Raw genomic sequence first — 21870 nt, 5'->3', positions numbered from 1 at the left:
GCACAAAGGCACGTGATGTGACGTTTCAGCGCGTCTGTTGTCATATCGTGTCATAACGTGAGGCGTTTTAGACACACCAGTAAGTGTACCGTCATCTTTACATGAGTAAAATTCGTGCATGCGAACAGACCAGTGCGTACTAGAGCACGGACGGGTAACTCGGGTACCCGGGTCGGGTGGGTACTGAGTAGGACCCGGGTACCCACAGGACTACCTGGACCCGTGGTTAGACACGTGATATATTGTTCAATGACAAACATTATCAAGAACTCTATGGTTACACTACAAGTCAATAATGTTCGCATTTCTTTCTGACTATGCACCCATCCCTTCTGATTTTTCATATGGTTGAATAAAGATATAACTTAATTCAACTTCAGTGTATGAATGACCAGATTGTTTAATACATGTATCTAAATACGTTTTGCCTGGTCTATCCTAAAAATGTTCCCAATCGGACATTTTGAGACATCTCCTGAGACCTACAGTGGGTACCCGGGTAGGGTCGGGTAATAGTGGGGTGGGTACCCTGGTAGTAAATTTGGACTCGTCCCAGCCCTAGTGCGTACCTACCCTCTGTACACACGGACATCCATATTCCAACCAACGCGTACACAGAATTCGAACACTTTACACGAAACCTAGCTCACTGGTACCCGCGCATGCCTATGGTCTCTGCCATAACGCATTAAGAGCCGGGGTAGAATAGGTCTTCAACGACCCATCCTGGCCGTAAAAGGCGACTATGCTTGTCGTAATTATAGGAGGCGACTAACGGGATCGGGCGGTCAGGCTCGCTAAATTGGTTGAAGCATGTCATCGATCCCACTTGCGTGGGTCGATCTCATGATATCAATCACTGGATTGTCTTGTCCAGACTCTATTATTCACGGACCGCCCTCATATAGCTGGAATATTTCTGAGTGCGGCGTTAAACAACAAACCACCCACCCAACCAACCAACCAACTAACTCTTCAATATTAAAGCAAGAAAGACTGATTTATTAGCGGTATGTTTTTCGACACTTGTTCACACTGACTTACCTCCCTTTGTAACATCGCGTGCAATTCGTTTCCTAAAATTTATTTACAAACAGTGAAAATGGCGGCACCCACCTCTCAGCCACCTCCTGAAGCGCCTCCCGCAGAGCCCCCCAACCCTACCGAGGTCGTGGGGGCCACAGGGGAAATATTTGATGAATTTTACCAGCAGGTATACGCACACTTGCAGTTTGCATATCATCATTCAGACCTGTCAACATAATTCTAGCAACTTACGTCTTCAGGTGGATGGTCACTGTCATTTACACTACACAAATTGTCACAAGCGGCCTCAAATGCCATCTTCCAGTACCTCACAGTATCATTGGGAGCGGGGGGGCTGGTTGATTGACTCCTAAAATATTAATTGACCCCCAATGTCAGGACAATATGGCTCCCCTGGCTCTGTAATCTTCTAAACCTGGGGCAGCATTTTCAGATGTAAATTTAGGCAATCATCATGACCATTGATCCCTTCTTCACCTGGCTGTTGCTCTTGGCATCATTTCATGAACTTTGGAAACTTAAAATTAAATTTACTTATTTAATTAAAGTTGTGTGGGGGCCAAGCTCCCTACTTCTGCTGTTTTGTTTGTGAGGTGGGTAAAAATTACACTCGAAAAACTTCAAACTGTCGCTTAGGAGGGAGCTCAGGAACCCATTACCAAAATGATGAAAGCTGCCCTGTCATTCTTACCTCATTTTCAGAAGATAGTAGTCACAATATGCACTATATGTGGAGCCTCATTGAAGCATGTAATTGTCATAACACTTAGGGCTGGGACGAGTCCAAATTTACTACCCAGGTACCCACCCCACTATTACCCTACCCTACCCAGGTACCCACTCTAGGTCTCAGGAGATGTCTCAAAATGTCCGAATGGAAACTTTTTTTAGCATAGCCCTGGCAGAAGGTATTAAGATACATGTATACACTAAAGTTGACTTAAGTTTTATGTTTCTTCAACCATATGAAAAGTCAGAAGGAATGGGTGCATAGTCAGAAAGAACAGCGAACATTAATTACTTATAGTGTAACTATAGAGTTCCAGATAATTTTAGTCATTAGACAATATATCATGTGAATAACCACGGGTCCAGGTAGTCCTGTGGGTACCCGGGTCCTACTCAGTACCTACCCGACCCCAGTACCCGTGTTACCCGTCCCAGCCCTAATAACAGCTTTCATGTTGCAGATTGTACAGCTTTATTTGGCAGCATTCATTCACAAATGGGAAAGAGAAGGTCATGTAAAACCAGGCCTCAAAATGAACTCTTTATCCAAGGAGGTATCTGGCTCCTTAACAGGTTTTTGAAGGAGCTAATAGAATTTCAAGGAGCCAAGGCATAATGTACTTTATTAATATTTTTATGTAGGGAGCCAAAAGTTGCAGTTGCATTTGGAATGTGTTATTTGACGTCACCAAATAATAAAACAACAAGATAAAGCTAAGACAGAATTCCTTTTTTTCTGTTATTGAAAATCAGACTCCAGTTGTATCAAAGACAACAATTAATTGTCATGGTCAAGCATTTCTGCAAAGTTACCAGTTGCATTCACATGTCATCTTCAGACAAAGTGGTCTTTGCCGGATTGCAATTGTTAGGATTTTTTAAATTTATTAAATTCCCGCTTTTTTGTTATGTGTTGTCACTTTCCGGATGACGACCAATCCGCATGAGAGATAACAACTCTTCGCACCATTGAAACACACAACCATAGTAAATAGTGAACAAGCTCTTTGTTATATCCGTGTTTGGAGCTTACATTGACAGTACCTAGGAAGCAAAAAATTATATAGCTGGAATATTGCCGAATGCGGCATTAAACAACAAACAAAGTTGGGATGATTAGTGACCTCAATGACAGAATCTAGTCTTAAGTCACCATGATCATGCATTGCTATTGTTACCAGTTATCAACACAAGTTTACAATGTATTGGACAAATAGTCATTTTACATCAGACTGAAATATAGTGCTATCAATATTTTCAGTTTGATTTTTGTTCACAAGTGTTTTAATCTTGTTAATGTATTTGTTGCACAGGTTAAAGCCATAGAGCACAGAGACTCTGTGCTCACGCCCAAGCAGCAGATAGACCGCCTCAACAGACCTGGCTCGACGTACTTCAACCTCAACCCTTTCGATGTGAGTATCCATCAGTGGCCATGACAACATGTTTTACACACTTATAAAGCTATGGTTTTGTAAAGGTTGGTGCATTGTAGAAAAACGTAAACAATGTCAGGTTTCCCTATGTTCTGAGGGCTGTGGGTAGCCTAGTGGTTAAAACGTTGGCTTGTCACGTAGAAAAGACCCGGGTTTGATTGCCCACATGGGTACAATGTGTGAAGCCCATTTCTGGTGTTACCCGCCGTGATATTGCTGGAATATTGCATAAAGCGGCGTAAAACTCACTCAATGTCAGGTTCTATGAGTATGGGGGCGGTCGGGTAGCCTCGTGGTTAAAGCATTTGCTCATCACGCCAAAGACCTGGGTTCGATTCCCGACATGGGTACAATGTGTGAAGCCCATTACTGGTGTCCCCCACCGTGATATTGCTGGAATATTGTTAAAAGCGGCATAAAACCATACTCACTCTATGAGTATGGTTAAACCTAGTCACATGCTAGGTGTCAGGAATGTTTGATCATGGGTTCTTATCATTCTGATTAAGAACCTTGGTCTGAAAGAACCATAGCTGTTCTAGGGGTATCCACCAAGCAGGTATATGCAGGGCTATAGGTAGACCATCTTCCCGAGGCAAGGGAGTTAACTGACTATAAAAGTCCAGTTTCCACTCTGCTGAACTAGGCTGGTATTGTGGAGTTACATTTTGGCTGGGCTAACGAGTCTATGCATAGTCCAATCAAAATCGTGCACTGAAATCGAAATCCGGTTTGTAAAATGTCGTGCAGATTTCTGTCGATTGCAGGATTTGCAAAGCATGTGCACCACTAACTCGTTGTCAACAGATATTTTCCAAGTCTTTTCATGTTTTTAATCAAGGTGCTCACGCGATTTGATGTACTTCGCGATGTAAGACTCGTTTTATCACAATATAGATCTTGATTATCAATCAGATCGTTTTGACTGGGCGCCACCATTTTGTTTGAAACAAATGCAAGTGATACGACAGGTGGAATCTGATTGGTCCATAGGAGAGGCTTAGAAGGAACATAACTCGTAATAACCACTGGTGGCGCTACGGTCGAGCCCAGGAATTCCAACCTAGTTCGGCAAGGGTGGAAACTGGACTTTTATAGTCAGTTAACTCCCTTGCCTCGGGAAGATGTAGGTAGACCTGAGTGTTGACCAATATTCAGCCCAAAGTCTGCAGAAAATGTCAGTGAGAATTCCCAGATTGGAATTAAACGTTTCCCAATTCATGCTATTTGTTAATGAGCATCAAAACCCTTTCCATAATCATAGAAAGCTGAGGCCATAGTACAATTCCAACTATGTCTATAGGATAAGCTCATAATTATTAGTGATGGGTATTGCCCCTTGAACCTGTATTGCAATATATTACACTTGTGAATAAAGTGGTCCCTTGCTATTCCAGTCATTTTGTTTTCATGCAACACTTATATTATGTTGACATTACAAGATTTATTTATCCATACAACATCGACAACACCTGATAGTATTACCATCTGTATTATCATGGGATAATTGTGAAAATCTGAAATTAGCTACGGCTCACAAATAAGTAAGAATGAAATAGTGTAAAGTGTAAAATAGTGTTTCCCTCACTGAGTGAGTTCTGGAAGTGATAATCCAATAGTAAGGTTCAATAATTGGATTCACCCTTTTTAACGTCGTTTATGTTGATCACAGGTCCTACAAGTTGACCCTGACCTTCCCCTGGCAGATGTCAAGAAGAAATACAGACAGGTGAGCAACACAGGCAGAAGCCATCCTGTGACAATACGCCATGGTGTCAGTCTGTGACAATACGCCATGATGTCAGTCTGTGACAATACACCATGATGTCAGTCTGTGACAATACACCATGATGTCAATCTGTGGCAATACACCATGATGTCAGTCTGTGACAATACGCCATGGTGTCAGTCTGTGACAATACACCATGATGTCAGTCTGTGACAATACACCATGATGTCAGTCTGTGACAATACACCATGATGTCAGTCTGTGACAATACGCCATGGTGTCAGTCTGTGACAATACACCATGATGTCAGTCTGTGACAATACGCCATGGTGTCAGTCTGTGACAATACACCATGATGTTAGTCTATGTCAATACACCATGATGTCAGTCTATGGCAATTCACCATGATGTCAGTCTATGGCAATACACCATGATGTCAGTCTGTGGCAATACATTATGATGTCAGTCTGTGGCAATACACCATGATGTCAGTCTGTGACAATACACTGTGGGGTCGGACTGTGGCAATACACCATGATGTCAGTCTGTGACAATACGCCATGATGTCAGTCTGTGACGATACACCATGATGTCAGTCTGTGGCAATACACCATGATGTCAGTCTGTGACAATACACCATGATGTCAGTGTGTGACAATACACCATGATGTCAGTCTATGGCAATACACCATGATGTCATCCTGTGACAATACACCATGATGTCAGTCTGTGGCAATACACCATGATGTCAGTCTGTGACAATACACCATGATGACAGTCTATGTCAATACACCATGATGTCAGTCTGTGACAATACACCATGATGTCAGTCTGTGACAATACACCGTGATGTCAGTCTGTGACAATACACCATGATGTCAGTCTGTGACAATACACCATGATGTCAGTCTGTGTCAATACACCATGATGTCAGTCTGTGACAATACACCATGATGTCAGTCTGTGACAATACGCCATGATGTCAGTCTGTGACAATACACCATGATGTCAGTCTGTGGCAATACACCATGATGCCAATCTGTGACAATATACACCATGATGTCAGTCTATGGCAAAACACCATGATGTCAGTCTATGGCAAAACACCACGATGTCAGTCTGTGGCAATACACCATGATGTCAATCTGTGACAATACACCATGATGTCAATCTGTGGCAATACACCATGATGTCAGTCTGTGACAATACACCATGATGTCAGTCTGTGACAATACACCATGATGTCAGTCTGTGGCAATACACCATGATGTCAGTCTGTGGCAATACACCATGATGTCAGTCTGTGACAATACACCATGATGTCAGTCTGTGGCAATACACCATGATGTCAATCTGTGACAATACACCATGATGTCAGTCTATGGCAAAACACCATGATGTCAGTCTATGGCAAAACACCACGATGTCAGTCTGTGGCAATACACCACGATGTCAATCTGTGACAATACACCATGATGTCAATCTGTGGCAATACACCATGATGTCAGTCTGTGACAATACACCATGATGTCAGTCTGTGACAATACACCATGATGTCAGTCTGTGGCAAAACACCATGATGTCAATCTGTGGCAATACACCATGATGTCAGTCTGTGACAATACACCATGATGTCAATCTGTGACAATACACCATGATGTCAATCTGTGGCAATACACCATGATGTCAGTCAGTGGCAATACACCATGATGTCAATATGTGACATTACACCATGATGTCAGTCTGTGGCAATACACCATGATGTCAGTCTGTGGCAATACACAATGATGTCAGTCTCGGACAATACACCATGATGTCAGTCTGTGGCAATACACAATGATGTAAATCTGTGGCAATTCACTGTGGGGTCAGACTGTGACAATACACCATGATGTCAGTCTGTGGCAATACACCACGATGTCAGTCGATGGCAATACACCATGATGTCAGTCTTTGGCAATACACTGTGGGGTCAGACTGTGACAATATACTGTGGGATCAGTCTGTGACAATACACTGTGGGATCAGTCTGTGACAATACACTGTGGGGTCAGACTATGGCAATATACTGTGGGGTCAGTCTGTGACAATATACTGTGGGATCAGCCTGTGACAATACACTGTGGGGTCAGACTATGACAATGCTCTGTGGGGTCAGACTGTGACAATACACTGTGAGGTCAGTCTGTGGCAATACACTGTGGGGTCAGACTATGACAATGCTCTGTGGGGTCAGACTGTGACAATACACTGTGAGGTCAGTCTGAGGAAATACACCAAGATGTCAATCTATGACAATACACTGTGGGGTCAGACTGTGACAATACACTGTGGGGTCAGACTGTGACAATACTCTGTGGGGTCAGACTGTGGCAATACACTGTGGGGTCAGACTGTGGCAATACACTGTGGGGTCAGACTGTGACAATACACTGTGGGGTCAGACTGTGACAATACACTGTGGGGTCAGACTGTGACAATACACTGTGGGGTCAGACTGTGACAATACACTGTGGGGTCAGACTGTGACAATACTCTGTAGGGTTAGACTGTGGCAATACACTGTGAGGTCAGTCTGTGGCAATACACTGTGGGGTCAGACTGTGACAATACTCTGTGGGGTCAGACTGTGACAATACACTGTGGGGTCAGACTGTGGCAATACACTGTGGGGTCAGACTGTGACAATACACTGTGGGGTCAGACTGTGACAATACACTGTGGGGTCAGACTGTGGCAATACACTGTGGGGTCAGACTGTGACAATACACTGTGGGGTCAGACTGTGACAATACACTGTGGGGTCAGACTGTGGCAATACACTGTGGGGTCAGACTGTGACAATACACTGTGGGGTCAGACTGTGACAATACACTGTGGGGTCGGACTGTGACAATACACTGTGGGGTCAGACTGTGACAATACTCTGTAGGGTTAGACTGTGACAATACACTGTGGGGTCGGACTGTGACAATACTGTGGGGTCGGACTGTGACAATACTGTGGGGTCAGACTGCCAAAGGGGTTAGGTCCAAGTATCCTTTTTTTCGCATTCTGACCTCGTCAAGAGTAATCATTTGTTTTGTTAAACCAAAGTTAACTTTAAAGCTTATGAAGCCTTCAAGCCATCATCTGTTTCATTGCAGTAAGTTAGCTGCGAACTGTAAAATGTTAGTATACCAGATGCCATCTTGTTTTCAAGCAGACGCGTCAATATTCATCACGTGACTGGTCAATACTGATCATGTGGTGACTTATATTCAAGGTCAGTGTCAATCACATGACTTGGGGGTCTTCATCGAAATGTGTTGTTTTGTCACGTGGTACAGATTAATCAATGGAATTGCAAGATTCTTGAAAGAGGTATGATAATCCCTGTTCGTGAAAACCTCTGTGGTCTAATGGATAGGTCAGTTCGATCCACTTGCTTTGTCATATCAAAATATGATAACTAGACGGTACTTGTTGTTACCCTGTCTGGTGATTAGCAATAAGGGGACAAAAGAAGGACTGGTGAGCTTGGAGTTGGGTATCCATGTTATGCTGTGGCATGGTATCTCGGTGGCCTAGTACGAAACAACTGGCATAAACTTGTACACACACGCCAAACACATGCATGCATGCTGCTTCATAAGTGCTATAGTCTTGTGCTTGATGTTAAACCCCATTTCTCCTCATCATCAACTCTGTGTTTGTGTTTCAGATGTCCATCTTGGTCCATCCTGACAAGAACCTTGATGACAAGGACCGATCCCAGAAGGCCTTTGAAGGTTTGTCAGTTTATCTCTTGACAAAGCTCTAGATAAGCTGCGTATTTGTGTAAAATATGTATCCGAAATGCAGAAATACGCAGTAAAATAAAATCCAAGCGTATCAAATACGCAACAAACATTACAGATAAGCTACAAAAATAAAACTTGTGCGTATCATCAAAATATTGTGAAGTAACCCTGCGTATTCGATTAGCAAATCAGCAAGTTATTTTGAAATAATAAATGGGCATTTCCTCAACCTTGCCAAACTCCACGATGACAGTTATGTCACGATCATTTGCCATCACACTTTCTTGTGGAAGTATCGTGGTATTTTTGAGTCCTATAAAGCTCTCGAACCCACACAACACCAGTTCACAGGGACTATTTATGTTTTTAAAATTTTACTTAAATACCCACATGTGTAAAAAGTAGTGGGTAACAGAAATTTGAAAACCCAGATAGAATTACTGATACCCAATGATTTTAAAATGCATGGGTAAAATACCCACAACACCAAAAGCTTATCTGGAGCTCTGTCTTGATGTAATTATTAAGCATCCTGATCAAAGACTTCCATTTTCTGTAATGCTACATGGCAGTGTGATGTATCTTATGTCATTGAAACATTGACCATGTCATTAAATTATTACTATCCTGCTTTGACAATGTGCAATTTCTTTATATTTTCAATATCCATACCACAGAGTGAAAACAGCTCGCCTGAACGCAGCATCTTACTTCAAATTGGCAATGCGTGTAGACATGTTTTTTGCCCATTAATATAAAATTAATATCCTACATATTTTTTTGTTCATTTGGGGCCTTGGGGCGCTTGTGGAATTTTGGATTTTTTTGGTACCCTTAGGGTGTATAACGTTTTTGTAAACTGTTTTGAAAACTTTGGCTCGTCCATCCCCATCTGGGCTATCAGTGATGGCTGGGACGCTGGCTGCTTCTACGTGGATGGGATGTTGCTGGGGCCTGCCGCCCCGGTGGTCCCCAGACCAGGAGATGGCAGATTCTGGAGGAATTGGGATCAGCTGTTTCAAGACCCTTGAGCTCTAGATGCCCTCTTTTCGGGATGTTGTCTACAGCTGTTGGTGACTCCTCTTATATGCCACCCTCCAAAGTTACCTTACCTACCAGGGTACGACCCTTTCCTTTGGACCAACATCCAGATTTCGTTGGATACCAAGCGATCGAAGAGATTGTAGTAGATCAGATTACGATGGGGTTTTATTCTTGGATTTGTCCTCGTACCCAAAAAGAATTCCACCATAATCTGAAAGATTAAAATCTTCTATCAGAGTTTCCTACAAACCACTCTGAAGTTTCAGATGCTCACACTGGTGCAATTAGTGAGTGAGTGAGCGAGTGAGTTGGGTTTAACGCCGCTTTTAACAGTATTGCAGTTATATTACGGTGAGTCAGCTTAATGTGGGAGGAAAGTCTGAAGTGATGCAGGTCTCAGACGTTATGGTGCTGACAAAGCTAGATACATAATCGGGGGAACTGAAATTCGAACCCACAATCATAGGTTTCTGGCGTGCCTAAGGGATGCAACTCTGCACAGGGAATTGCGGCACCTTAGACAACTGGGCCACCCGGTGCAATTACAGTTGCTCTTTCAACTAGGGGACTTTCTAGTTTTACTGAATCTTTATGTACGGTCTTGGGTCAGCAAGTTATGGCTGTTCTCATTTTGTGTACCGTGCTGGCACCGTGAGCCTGCTTGGATGGTACTCAATGGTTTTGTCAGCAGCGAAAGCAGTTGTTTTTGCCTATTTCCCACACAAGTTCAGCAGTAGCTTCCTAGAATACCCTCTCGTTATGGCTACGATCAATGATCTTGGCAGTTTCTCCTCCAGCAGACTGCCATCACCTCAGGCTAACAATCCCCTGGAAATATGAGTGTTCCCACAAACGTGTCAGTGGTGGACATTATTAAGCGCTGTTTTTTGAGATTGGATTCCATGTTGGTAAATTACTATCTGGGTGAGTCCCTGTCAGTGGAGAATGGATTTCATAAGTTTGGTTCTGTCACCTGGTGCAGCAGCTCACAGACCCTTGACTGCGGCACTGACGGTACTTCCGTTGACGTCTGATTGGCAGGACACCCTGTTTCTGCATAGCTGGACTCCCTGTCAGTGGAGGATGTCCCTGGACTACATCAGTTTGGTTCTGTCACCTGGTGCAGCAGCTCACAGACCCTGACCGCAGCACTGACAGTACTTCCCTTGACGTCTGATTGGCAGGACACCCTGCTTCTGCTTAGGGATCAGCAACAAATACTGGATCTGATGTGTTGGGTTTTTTCTTATCTTTCTGGTGATGGGCTCAGAAGCTTTAGCAAAGCTTTTTCTTTTCTTTTTCCAATCATTTTTATTCCAGTTTCAGTGGTTACATACACAGTGATATATACATATATAGCATTATTAACATTTTGACACCGCATATTTGGAGGATAGGCCTTGATCATGTAAGATCGAGCAAGATGTTCTGGCATGAAAGTAGTTAACACCATATTTATGAGCAATCGTAGAAAGATAAGCTAATAATAAAAGAATAAACAGTACCGAATTATAGTATTGTAATCATCATCTTGGAGAAACATTGCAGTTTTTCTTTGGCAATAGAGTCAAAGTGATTAGAAACAATCAATAATAACACACAGTCAGCAATCTATGTAAGATTCAAGGCATCATGTAAACCACAATACAATATCCACTTTCTGTTATAAGTGCAAAGCTTATTATTAGTTTTTGCTGACAGATATTCCAAATAAATAGCATCTTTTAATACTTGTTTAAAAACGTCCATTGAGGGTTTCCTTTACTTTAAACTAGAAATAAAAATGTGTCTCTTACCTAACATAATAATATGATTATTTGCAGGCTTTGCACTTATTTCACCAAACAACCATTAAATCTTGTAAAAAGTATATGATTATTTAGCTTTAGCAAAGCTTGTTTACTATTTTTCGGTCCTCCTGTGGCCTTGTATCTTCATCCAACTGGGGAGTTGTTGATACAGACTAATGAACCCATCCACAACTGCAAGTTATGAAGTCTAGTCAGGCGTCAGATCAAGCCACCTGGAATAGTTGAACTGTCGCCAGCCCCCTTCACCAGGTTGTCAGATAATATCACACTGTCATAGCAAGATAATAATATGTTGCACGGTTCTGAATATTCTGTATTACTGTATTACTGTATTTGACGTAATAAGCGTCCTGCTCTAATAAGCGCCCACGGCAAGTGAACAATCCCAATTAGCACTCCTTCCGATTGATCAATGTACACAAGACTTATTTATTCATGTATAATACGCACTCGTGTGCTATATGCACCCTTAATTGTGGGCAATTAAATTCTGGAACAATATATCTGTCATATATAAACAGTTCAGGCCGTCAGCATAAACCACGAAATGTATCTTTCAACTCTGTTTTTTTCCACCAAAATAATATTCCAATAAGAGCCCCCTATTTCTAATTTTGAGAACGCCCTGGGCGCTTATTATGTCAAATACGGTATGTGCTAAGCCTGCTATGACAGGTGATGCCCATCACGTCTGCCCTCATGTTGTTGACAGCCCTTTCTGTATTGAAACGAGGTCTAGTATTTGGTCAAGGGGCACTTACGGTATCAGAGAAGGGTGCATAGTTATGTTAATCCAGCAAATTGGGTCGTTTGTTCATGACTGTTTTACATTGGTTGTTTTATGTTCACCCACATACCCTGTAAGACTAGCCATATGTACAGTTTCAAGTAGACAGAGCTGGTGGATATTGAGATGACTTTTTTTGGTTGAGCCTGCAAACTCAGAAATTCCATATCAAGTGTCAAACTAGAATATCCTGACTTATGGAATATCTCCTGGAAGGAGCATCCTGTGATCTGGCTGGTAGAGTGTAATACCACAAAGGCGTGGATAGATGCTCACACTATCAACCTCTGGTTTGGCTGTCTACAAATTGCTGGGGCGTAACTGTGATATTGCTCACTGTCTGTAAACCCAACACATTATTTCTCCATTCTCACAGTTGTCAGGGTGTGAAGACAAAGGCTTGCAGAGATGTGACTTTTTGGTACTACTTGATCTTATACATTGGGGAAATGTCTCCTCATGTACCTGAAAAAAAACTCTTTAAGAACCATAACTGACTTTGTTTGGCAGCTTTGAACAAAGCCTACAAGACACTGGAGAACGAGGAAGGCCTGAAGCGATGTCAGGAGATTGTAGAGGAGGCCCAAGTGAGGACAGACGAAATGGTGGGTGATGATGTCAAGATAGGGTATTGAGTGTTAGTTTCTTAGATGCATGTTGGGGGCGGTTGGGTAGCCTAGTGGTTAAAGTGTTCGCTCGCCACGCCGAACACCCGGGTTCGATTCCCGACATGGGTACAATGTGTGAAGCTCATTTCTGGTGTCCCCCGCCGTGATATTGCTGGAATATTGCTAAAAGCGGCGTAAAATCAAACTCACTCACTCACTCAGATGCATGTTGTGTTAGGTATTTTTTAGGCGAAGTCCCAAAGGGACATGGGATAGCAAGGCTCAAGTTAACTATATGTTGCAACCTATTATTGAAAAATGTAGCCTAATATTTATGTCTACATGCATATTGTGAACGTAATAACATCTTAAATTTGTGTCTGCCTCACTCTTACTTGTCCAACATCAAACCTCGAACACACTGAGTTCCTCTGAGGTTTATGTAACATACTACCTCACTAGTCCCTGTGTTATGTGTAATTTGTCATGCTTTCGTGATGTCATCAATCTGGATACTGGAAGATTATGTACATGTGTTCCTCTTAATCTTATGCATTATAGAAATACGTCATTAGTTTATATCAAATCATGAAACAGTCATCTGAGATTTGGGATTTTATTTATTAGACTAGTTTATGGATGGGACCAGGGTGCAACCTGGTTTTGTCTGGTGCAACTAGCTTTTCATGTCAACATGAACCAGGTGTATGTTGAATCACGTTCCTCAGACTAAAAAAATAATGTAGGGAGGCTCTTTTCCAGGTTAATAGAGTGAGTGAGTGTGTACGGTTTTACGCCGCTTTTAGCAATATTTCAGCAATATCACGGCGGGGACACCAGAAATGGGCTTCACTCATTGTACCCATGTCAGGAATCGAACCCGGGTCTTCGGCGTGACAAGCAAATGCTTTAACCACTAGGCTACCCAACCGCCCCCCAGGTTAATAGAACACAACTGTTTATTTGGTTACATACTAGTTTGAACACGCAAAAAAACCAACACCCCTGCCTGCACTGTATTTTCAAAGTCCAGCATTAGGAACTGGCACTAGTCCTGTAGTCCTTGCCAAACTGCCCAATAGTTAAGGTATCATAAGGACTAGTAGAAATTTGCCATTTTGAAGGGTTTTACTATATGTTATCATTATAAGGACTAGTGGACCCAAAAAGTTAGTTTCTACAGCTGAAATCATTGCCTGAGAACCAATTCTTTTATTTTTTTAAGCCCTAACTCGACCCCTAGTTAGCATGGTTAGATAGGTTCTCTGCACCGTATGCTTGTTGTAAGGACTGCCTGAAATGGAGCTCAGGAGGTCAGGCTCTGTGACTTTGCTAACTGTGTGTAATTGTGGCCTGTTGGTGTCCATGTTGCTCAGAATTACAAGCTGCTGTTATACAGCTGGACTATTGATGACTATGGTTTGCTCAATATTTACTCGGGGGCACGGGTGGCCCAGTCGTCTAAGGCGCCGCGTTCGCTGTGCAGAGTTGCATCCCTTAGGCACGCCAGAAACCTATGATTGTAGGTTCGAATCCCGGTTCGCCCCGATTATGTTTCTAGGTTTGTCAGCACCATACTCGTGCTCGTGGGTTTCACCAAAGTGGTAACAGTCTGAGACCTGCATCACTTTGGGCTTTCCTCCCACATTAAGCTGACAGGCTGTGATATAACTGGAATACTTTTAAAAGCGACGTTAAACCCAACTCACTCACTCACTCAATATTTACTCAATCACGATTAGATGCAGTGAAATGATAAGTTGTCAAGTTGTAGAGTTTACATGTCGTTTATAAATGTTTCAGCTCAAGCAGAAGAGAAAACAACTGAAAAAAGAAGGCAAATCAACAGCAGTCCCTGAGGATGATATGACCAAGGTATATGACGTTATGATTGATCTTTTGGTAACCTATTGTTAATTGCACATCAGCAAGGTGACGTTCTGCATACAGAAAGCATGGTGGTGCACATCATTGGCAACTTTATTTGTGTAATTTGTTAACCAGTTGAGTTTGAGTGATGATCATGGGCCGTTGCCCAACATGCATGGAGTTGATCGAATGAAATGCCTTCACATATTGTGTGTGTGTCGAGTTTAAACCTGTGTCTTATAGCCTTGTGTCTTCATAGAGTTGTGTCCCTTTGCTGCCAGGATTCTCTTGTCTGATGCCTGATTCACCTCGATTAGGATTCTTCGGTCTTCAATGCCTTTACATATTGTGTGTGTGTCGAGTTTAAACCTGTGTCTTATAGCCTTGTGTCTTCATAGAGTTGTGCCCCTTTCTGCCAGGATTCTCTTGTCTGATGCCTGATTCACCTCGATTAGGATTCTTCGGTCTTCCATCACGTTTGGCTTAATTTGCACAAACATTAAGTTGAAATGTCGTACTGTGACTGAAATACTACTGAAAGTGTTACCGAACTCCAAGTCATTACCTCACTGATTGTATGGCCTTCTGTTTCAGTACAAGCATTCTGTGTATGTGCAGACGTGTAAACTGTTTGCCGACCTGGAGCGCATGCGGCAGGAACGAGAGACTAAGGACATGCATGAGAGGTGAGTTATGTTGTCTGGTACTGGGGATAATGTGGTCACATCTCTTGCTAGTACTGTGATAATGAGGTCACATCTCTTGCTAGTACTGTGATAATGAGGTCACATCACTTGCTAGTACTAGGGATAATGAGGTCATATCTCACTAGTACTGGGGATAATGAGGTAACATCTCTCACTAGTACTAGGAATAATGAAGCCATATCTCTTGCTATCCTTGTGTCTGTTCAAGCTTCTTTGCATCATATCAAAAGACATTACAAGATGGTACTTGTTGTTACCCTGCCAGGCGTTTGTCATTAAGGGACTTAAGCAAGGACTGGTCAGTTCAGACTCAGTAAACTGCAGCATGGTATCTCAGTGGGCTTGCACTATTAAATTAGCATTAGACTAGACATACACACATCATGTCACGTCACGTCACGTCACGTCACGTCACATCACATCACCTCTAGTATCTCTCGGTAACTTGTATTCTTTGTCTCCAGGAAAAGAAAGGCAGAGCAAGATGCAGATGATGAAGAGAAGAAGAAAGTGGAAGCTGAATGGAAGAAGAACTATGAGGTAACTGTCCTCAGAGGGGTATATATATATGTCAGCCAGATCACAAGTGCATACCACTTCAAAAATACACTACCACCATACTGCGCTAATATTGTAATTTGTATACTACCACCTCACTTCCCTACTATTGTGTACTACTTCTGTAGTACCTGACTGTTGTATACTGCAACCACACTGCCCTTTATTGTATATCACAACCACACTGCCCTACTATTGTATACTACCACCATATTGCCCTGTTGTATATCACAACCTCTCTGCCCTCTATTGTACACTACCACCGTACTGCCCTACTATTGTATACTACCACCATATTGCCCTGTTGTATATCACAACCCCTCTGCCCTCTATTGTACACTACCACCGTACTGCCCTACTATTGTATACTACCACCATAGTGCCCTGTTGTATATCACAACCTCTCTGCCCTGTATTGTACACTACCACCACACTGCCCTACTATTGTATACTATCCCCATATTGCCCTGTTGTATATCACAACCACTGTCTATATGTATTCTACCATCGTACTATCCAACTAATTCTCACTACCTAACACACATGGATTGTTCACCATCCCTTGTATTTGTGACTTAAAGGGTAGTTTTGTGTTTATAAATATATAAACAAAATTAACAAAAGATATTTCGGGTCACAAAAATTATGTATCATACATCTAGATATGATTATGTACAAAATCAACTTAAACAAATAAATTCTTGAAAAGTAAAAGACGGCTTGGAAACAAAAGAATACACGCTGGTCAAGTAACAAAAATGGCTTTTTGCAAATCGTACAGTCTCGATTGACGAGTTAAATAAACAGTTTATGACAAAACATTTTCAAGAGAATAACAAACGTACGGGCTAGACACTGACAATAAAGGGAGACAATTTAAGGGGAGGTAACTATAGTTCTGTCCAAGTTTTATGTTCACTGCAGTGAAATATCAAATGTTATGTTCACTGCAATGAGGGGCGGTCGGGTAGCCTAGTGGTTAAAGCGTTCGCTCGCCACGCCGAAGACCCGGGTTCGATTCCCGACATGGGTACAATGTGTGAAGCCCATTTCTGGTGTTCCCCGCCATGATGTTGCTGGAATATTGCTAAAAACGGCGTAAAACCATACTCACTCATTCACTCTCACTCACTCACTCACTCACTCACTCACTCACTCACTCACTCACTCACTGCAATGAAAATATCACTTTTCTCAACTTCAGAAAACTCAGTCTTTCACCCTGAAGTATATAATAAAAAATGATCTGCATACTGATCCATCGTGTCCACTGTCTTCAGGAAAGCCGCACAGACAGGGTGGACAGCTGGAGGAGCTGGAAGGGCAGCAAGAGCAAGAAGGCCAAAGGCGCTTTCCGTCCCCCCAAACACAAGGCGGAAACCCGCTGACCCCTGACCTCATGGCTCATCACAGGGATACACACAGACACACTGCACGGAGCCTGACTTGCAGCACCAGCTCCCTGATGTCACGACCAACCCATCAGACATAGAACTCATCTATTTTTGGACAGAATGAATCTGATTATGTAGTCAGGGTGCTGAAGGGTGTTTCCCCATCTGTAAATAACTGATCTGATAAATATGTGTTGGTGAGAGAATGCTTGTGAGGCTGAAGTTAACAATAAGTATGTCTGACTGGTGTCCTTGTTTTTGCTTTGTTATCACATGTGTAATTAGATTAAGGTCAGACAGTGTTTGTATTTTGAAAGATTGAAAGTTGTTCTCAATGTTATTTGAGGCTTTAGAAAGTATGTATTTGAGAGTGCTTGTATATTCCTACCTCGTACCTCCAGGATGCCTTCACATCTTCCTCCTGCTATGGAGTAGCTCTCACTGGTGAACCTGAACCTCATAATCCTGCTGTGGAATAGCTTACTCCATAGGCATAGGTACCTCTGATTGCCTTCACATTGTTCTGCTATATAGCTTGTGCACGAGGTGTAGGTACCTCCAGGATGCCTTCACATCATTGGGTTGTTTTCTTCACTCTAGGGGGCACGGGTGGCCCAGTCGTCTAAGGCGCCGCGATTCGCTGTGCAGAGTTGCGTCCCTTGGACACGCCAGAAACCTATGATTGTGGGTTCAAATCTCAGTCCGCTCCGATTATGTTTCTAGGTTTGTCAGCACCATACCCGTGCTCGTGGGTTTCACCAAAGTGGTAAACGTCTCAGACCTGCATCACTTCGGGCTTTCCTCCCACATTAAGCTGACACGCCGTGATATAACTGGAATACTGTTAAAAGCGGCGTTAAACCCAACTCACTCACTCACTCTTCACTCTATGTAAGTGCATAAAAATTAATACACAAGGGTTTATCAAAATAGTTGCTGGATTTGTTATCCCTGTGGTGTCACAAGATTAGGATATTACAAATAGGTTGTGCTGACGCCTACACTGACTGCTTCCCAACCAAACTTGTCAACACCAGGGCTTGACTTCAGGAACTTGATTTAACATGCATGTTGACATGGAGGCCTACTTGCACCAGGTGCATGTTGACATGGAGACCTACTTGCACCAGGTGCATGTTGACATGGAGACCTACTTGCACCAGGTGCATGTTGACATGGAGACCTACTTGCACCAGGTGCATGTTGACATGGAGACCTACTTGAACCAGACAAAACCAGGTTGCACCAAGGTCACATCAATTTATCGAAGTGGAAACATAGATGCATAAACTAGTCCAAATAGATAGATAAAATCTCAATTCTCTGAAGACTGTGTCATGATTTTACATAAATTAATCACGTATTACTGTATAACTTAAGAGGAACATATGTATATAATCTTGCAGTACCTGGTTTGATGACGACAAGAAAGCATGACAAATTACACAACACAGGGATTAGTGATGTAATATGATATATAAAGGTAAGAGGTATTGAGTGTGTTCAAAGATCAATGGGGGCACAGGTGGCCCAGTTGTCTAAGGCGCTGCGATTCACTGTGCAGAGTTGTGTCCCTTGGGCACGCCAGAAACCTATGATTGTGGGTTCGAATCTCGGTTCGCCCCGATTATGTTTCAAAGTTTGTCAACACCATACCCATGCCCGTGGGTTTCACCGAAGTGGTAAACGTCTGGGACCTGCATCACTTGGGGCTTTCTCCCACATTAAGCTGACACGCCGCGATATAACTGGAATACTGTTAAAAGCGGTGTTAAACCCAACTCACTCACTCAAAGATCAATGTTATGTGGAAAAGTAAGGGTCAATCAAACACAAGTTTGAAATGTTTTTAGATGCACTTGGTGCATACAGACGTAAATATGAGGTTGCACTTTTCAAATATAGGTTGCACTGGTGGACGTTTTATATAATTAAATCAAGCCCTGAACACCCTGACAAAATGGTCTTATCACCATATGATCCTATGACAACTGTAAAGGTTCACATCCATACAGGACCACAGTGTTCTCTGTGTTTCCCTTGTTACGACGTCCATGTTGTCGTGAGCCAGTCCAGCCCCGATGGTCCAAAGTGAGGACAGGCATAATGGACACTTAGTCAACTTCCACCACACAGGGTATAATCAAAGTCGGTTTGCTGACTGTACTCCCCAGTAGTGCTACCTCGTGTTTCATTTGAGCTGCAAAGTGATAGGGTAAGCAATAAGACGTGCGAGGGTCCAGTATGACAGGGTTGATTGCAGGCTCCCTTGTCAGTGTCATCGTGGACTGACGACTTGGACCAAGCAGACTGTCTTACACAAGTTCCATATTGCCCATTTCACTCATGCTCAACAATCTTCCATCTTCATTGTCCCCTTTGCAACATAGCGCATTACTGACAAAATGGTCAGTTTTCTGTGTTTGGCTTACAAGAAGGGTAACGCTATTTTTCAGGGCATTATCATTTGCAGAAGCGCGAGGTCTTCCATTAACTGCCCGACAAAGGAGGTCAACTGAAAAGACCGAGGTCTTCTACAAATGATAATGCCCTGATAGCGTTGCCATTATTATTGCTAAAACCAGGTTTATTGAACCACAAAGCGTTCGCAGTCCTACGACTTATCGTAACCCTATAGTTTATCATAGGTTTATGAATGTTGTAGCGAAACGAACGCTTTGTGTATTGGGGCCCTTGTTGCATTCTGAATTGCCCATTTACTCCGGGGCAGTTCCTTTGCTGTGTGGTACTGCCTGTGAATGGCCATGGTACATGTATAGTTACCTGAAGGTGGTGTGGATAGTTCATCATCCAAAACTGGCTTCCACGGGTGATATCGCTTGTGTGAAATGAAGCAATTTGTCCCAGGAGATATCACTACAATGACATTGCATAACAATGCTTTTGCTTAGAAGATCATTGATATGTCATTGGTTACCATGACGCCAGACCCGAGTGGCTTCACGAACTTCTTTGCGACTGAAGCTGGTGAGCTGCACTGTTTGCACTCAAGACACCCTTATTACTGTTTACCAACTGGAAATGTTGGAGGAGTGATAAATAGGTTCTCCCCAAGTGTCTTTTGATATGAAATATGTCAACACTTGTCAATACAAGATTAAAACTTCTCAGCACACCCCAGAGTTAAACCTTTTTTGACTCATGCTAATATATTTTTATCAAAAGACAATTAGGGGAGATTCTCTATGTAACATGTTCAGTTTATGTCAGAACTGAATTATTTTACAGCTGCAAACTAACCTATGTTTCTGTATATGAGGAACTGAACCACAGTAAAGAAGAATCTTTTCGATAGTCCAGACAGGACCATTGATATGTCTTGTGTGCTCAGGTTTTAGCAAGGGTTTGTTGAAATGAACATCTGGTGAAGCTTTCATATATGATAACTGGTGTAAATGCATATTCTTTGCACTTGAATGAGCTGTCACAGCCCCCAAACATTCATGTATTCACTCAGTTGAGTAGGCTGTCACTGCCCCAGACATGCCTGTATTCACTCAGCTGAGTAGGCTCTCACTGCCCCAGACATGCCTGTATTCACTCAGCTGAGTAGGCTGTCACTGCCCCAGACATGCCTGTATTCACTCAGTTGAGTAGGCTGTCACTGCCCGAGACATGCATGTTTTCACTCAGCTGAGTTGGCTGTCACTGCCCCAGACATGCCTGTATTCACTGAGTAGGCTGTCACTGCCCCAGACATGCCTGTATTAACTCAGCTGAGTAGGCTGTCACTGCCCGAGACATGCCTGTATTCACTCAGCTGAGTAGGCTGTCACTGCCCCGGCATGCATGTATTCACTGAGAAGGCTATCACTGCCCGAGACATGCATGTATTCACTCAGCTGAGTAGGCTGTCACTGCCCGAGACATGCATATATTCACTCAGCTGAGTAGGCTGTCACTGCCCCAGACATGCATGTATTCACTCAGTTGAACAAGTTGTCCCTGTCCCCAGATATGCATGTATTCACTCAGGCCGTGTTTCACTGAATTGAAACATGTATTTTTGAACTTAAGATGTTTATCCTCCACTTTTGCCTTCCTTTGCCCCAAACATATTCATAGTCATTTTCAGTCATTTAGTTTTGTATTGTGTGATATACAGGAAATGTAAAGGCAATAGTTTGGGCCAGTGCATAAGTGAGAATGTCATTTAAAGGGGGACTACGCTCCATGGTCTGGCTGCCACATCCAGCCAGTCTGCAAGTTGTATTTAGTGCTATGTATTAGCCTCCTTGTCCAGGCCTACCAAAGAAAACCTGCAGAAGGCTCCAATACTATAGAAAATGTACACACTCTAAGTAGAAATGGCAACGAAAATTACAAACAAAGACACAATCCTCATAAA

The 21870-nt window shown here is 42.7% G+C and overlaps 1 protein-coding gene across 1 annotated transcript; it reads left to right on the top strand.

The window, feature by feature from the left end:
* Positions 1 to 1055: 1055 nt before the first annotated feature.
* LOC139473837 (dnaJ homolog subfamily C member 8-like) lies at positions 1056 to 18343 on the top strand. The gene is made up of 9 exons (XM_071256603.1): positions 1056 to 1213; positions 3090 to 3191; positions 4885 to 4941; positions 8645 to 8711; positions 12876 to 12970; positions 14777 to 14848; positions 15437 to 15528; positions 16014 to 16089; positions 17388 to 18343. Exons 1-9 carry the CDS (start codon positions 1103 to 1105, stop codon positions 17493 to 17495), a joined length of 780 nt encoding a protein of 259 aa, XP_071112704.1. The 5' UTR covers positions 1056 to 1102; the 3' UTR covers positions 17496 to 18343.
* Positions 18344 to 21870: the final 3527 nt, after the last annotated feature.

This window comes from Haliotis cracherodii, unplaced genomic scaffold (assembly GCF_022045235.1).
Source record: "Haliotis cracherodii isolate W230 unplaced genomic scaffold, xgHalCrac1.p SCAF_3, whole genome shotgun sequence".
NCBI classification, from domain to species: Eukaryota; Metazoa; Mollusca; class Gastropoda; order Lepetellida; family Haliotidae; genus Haliotis; species Haliotis cracherodii.
Note: the sequence above shows the minus strand (reverse complement) of the source record. Positions and strands in the feature narration are given on the sequence as shown.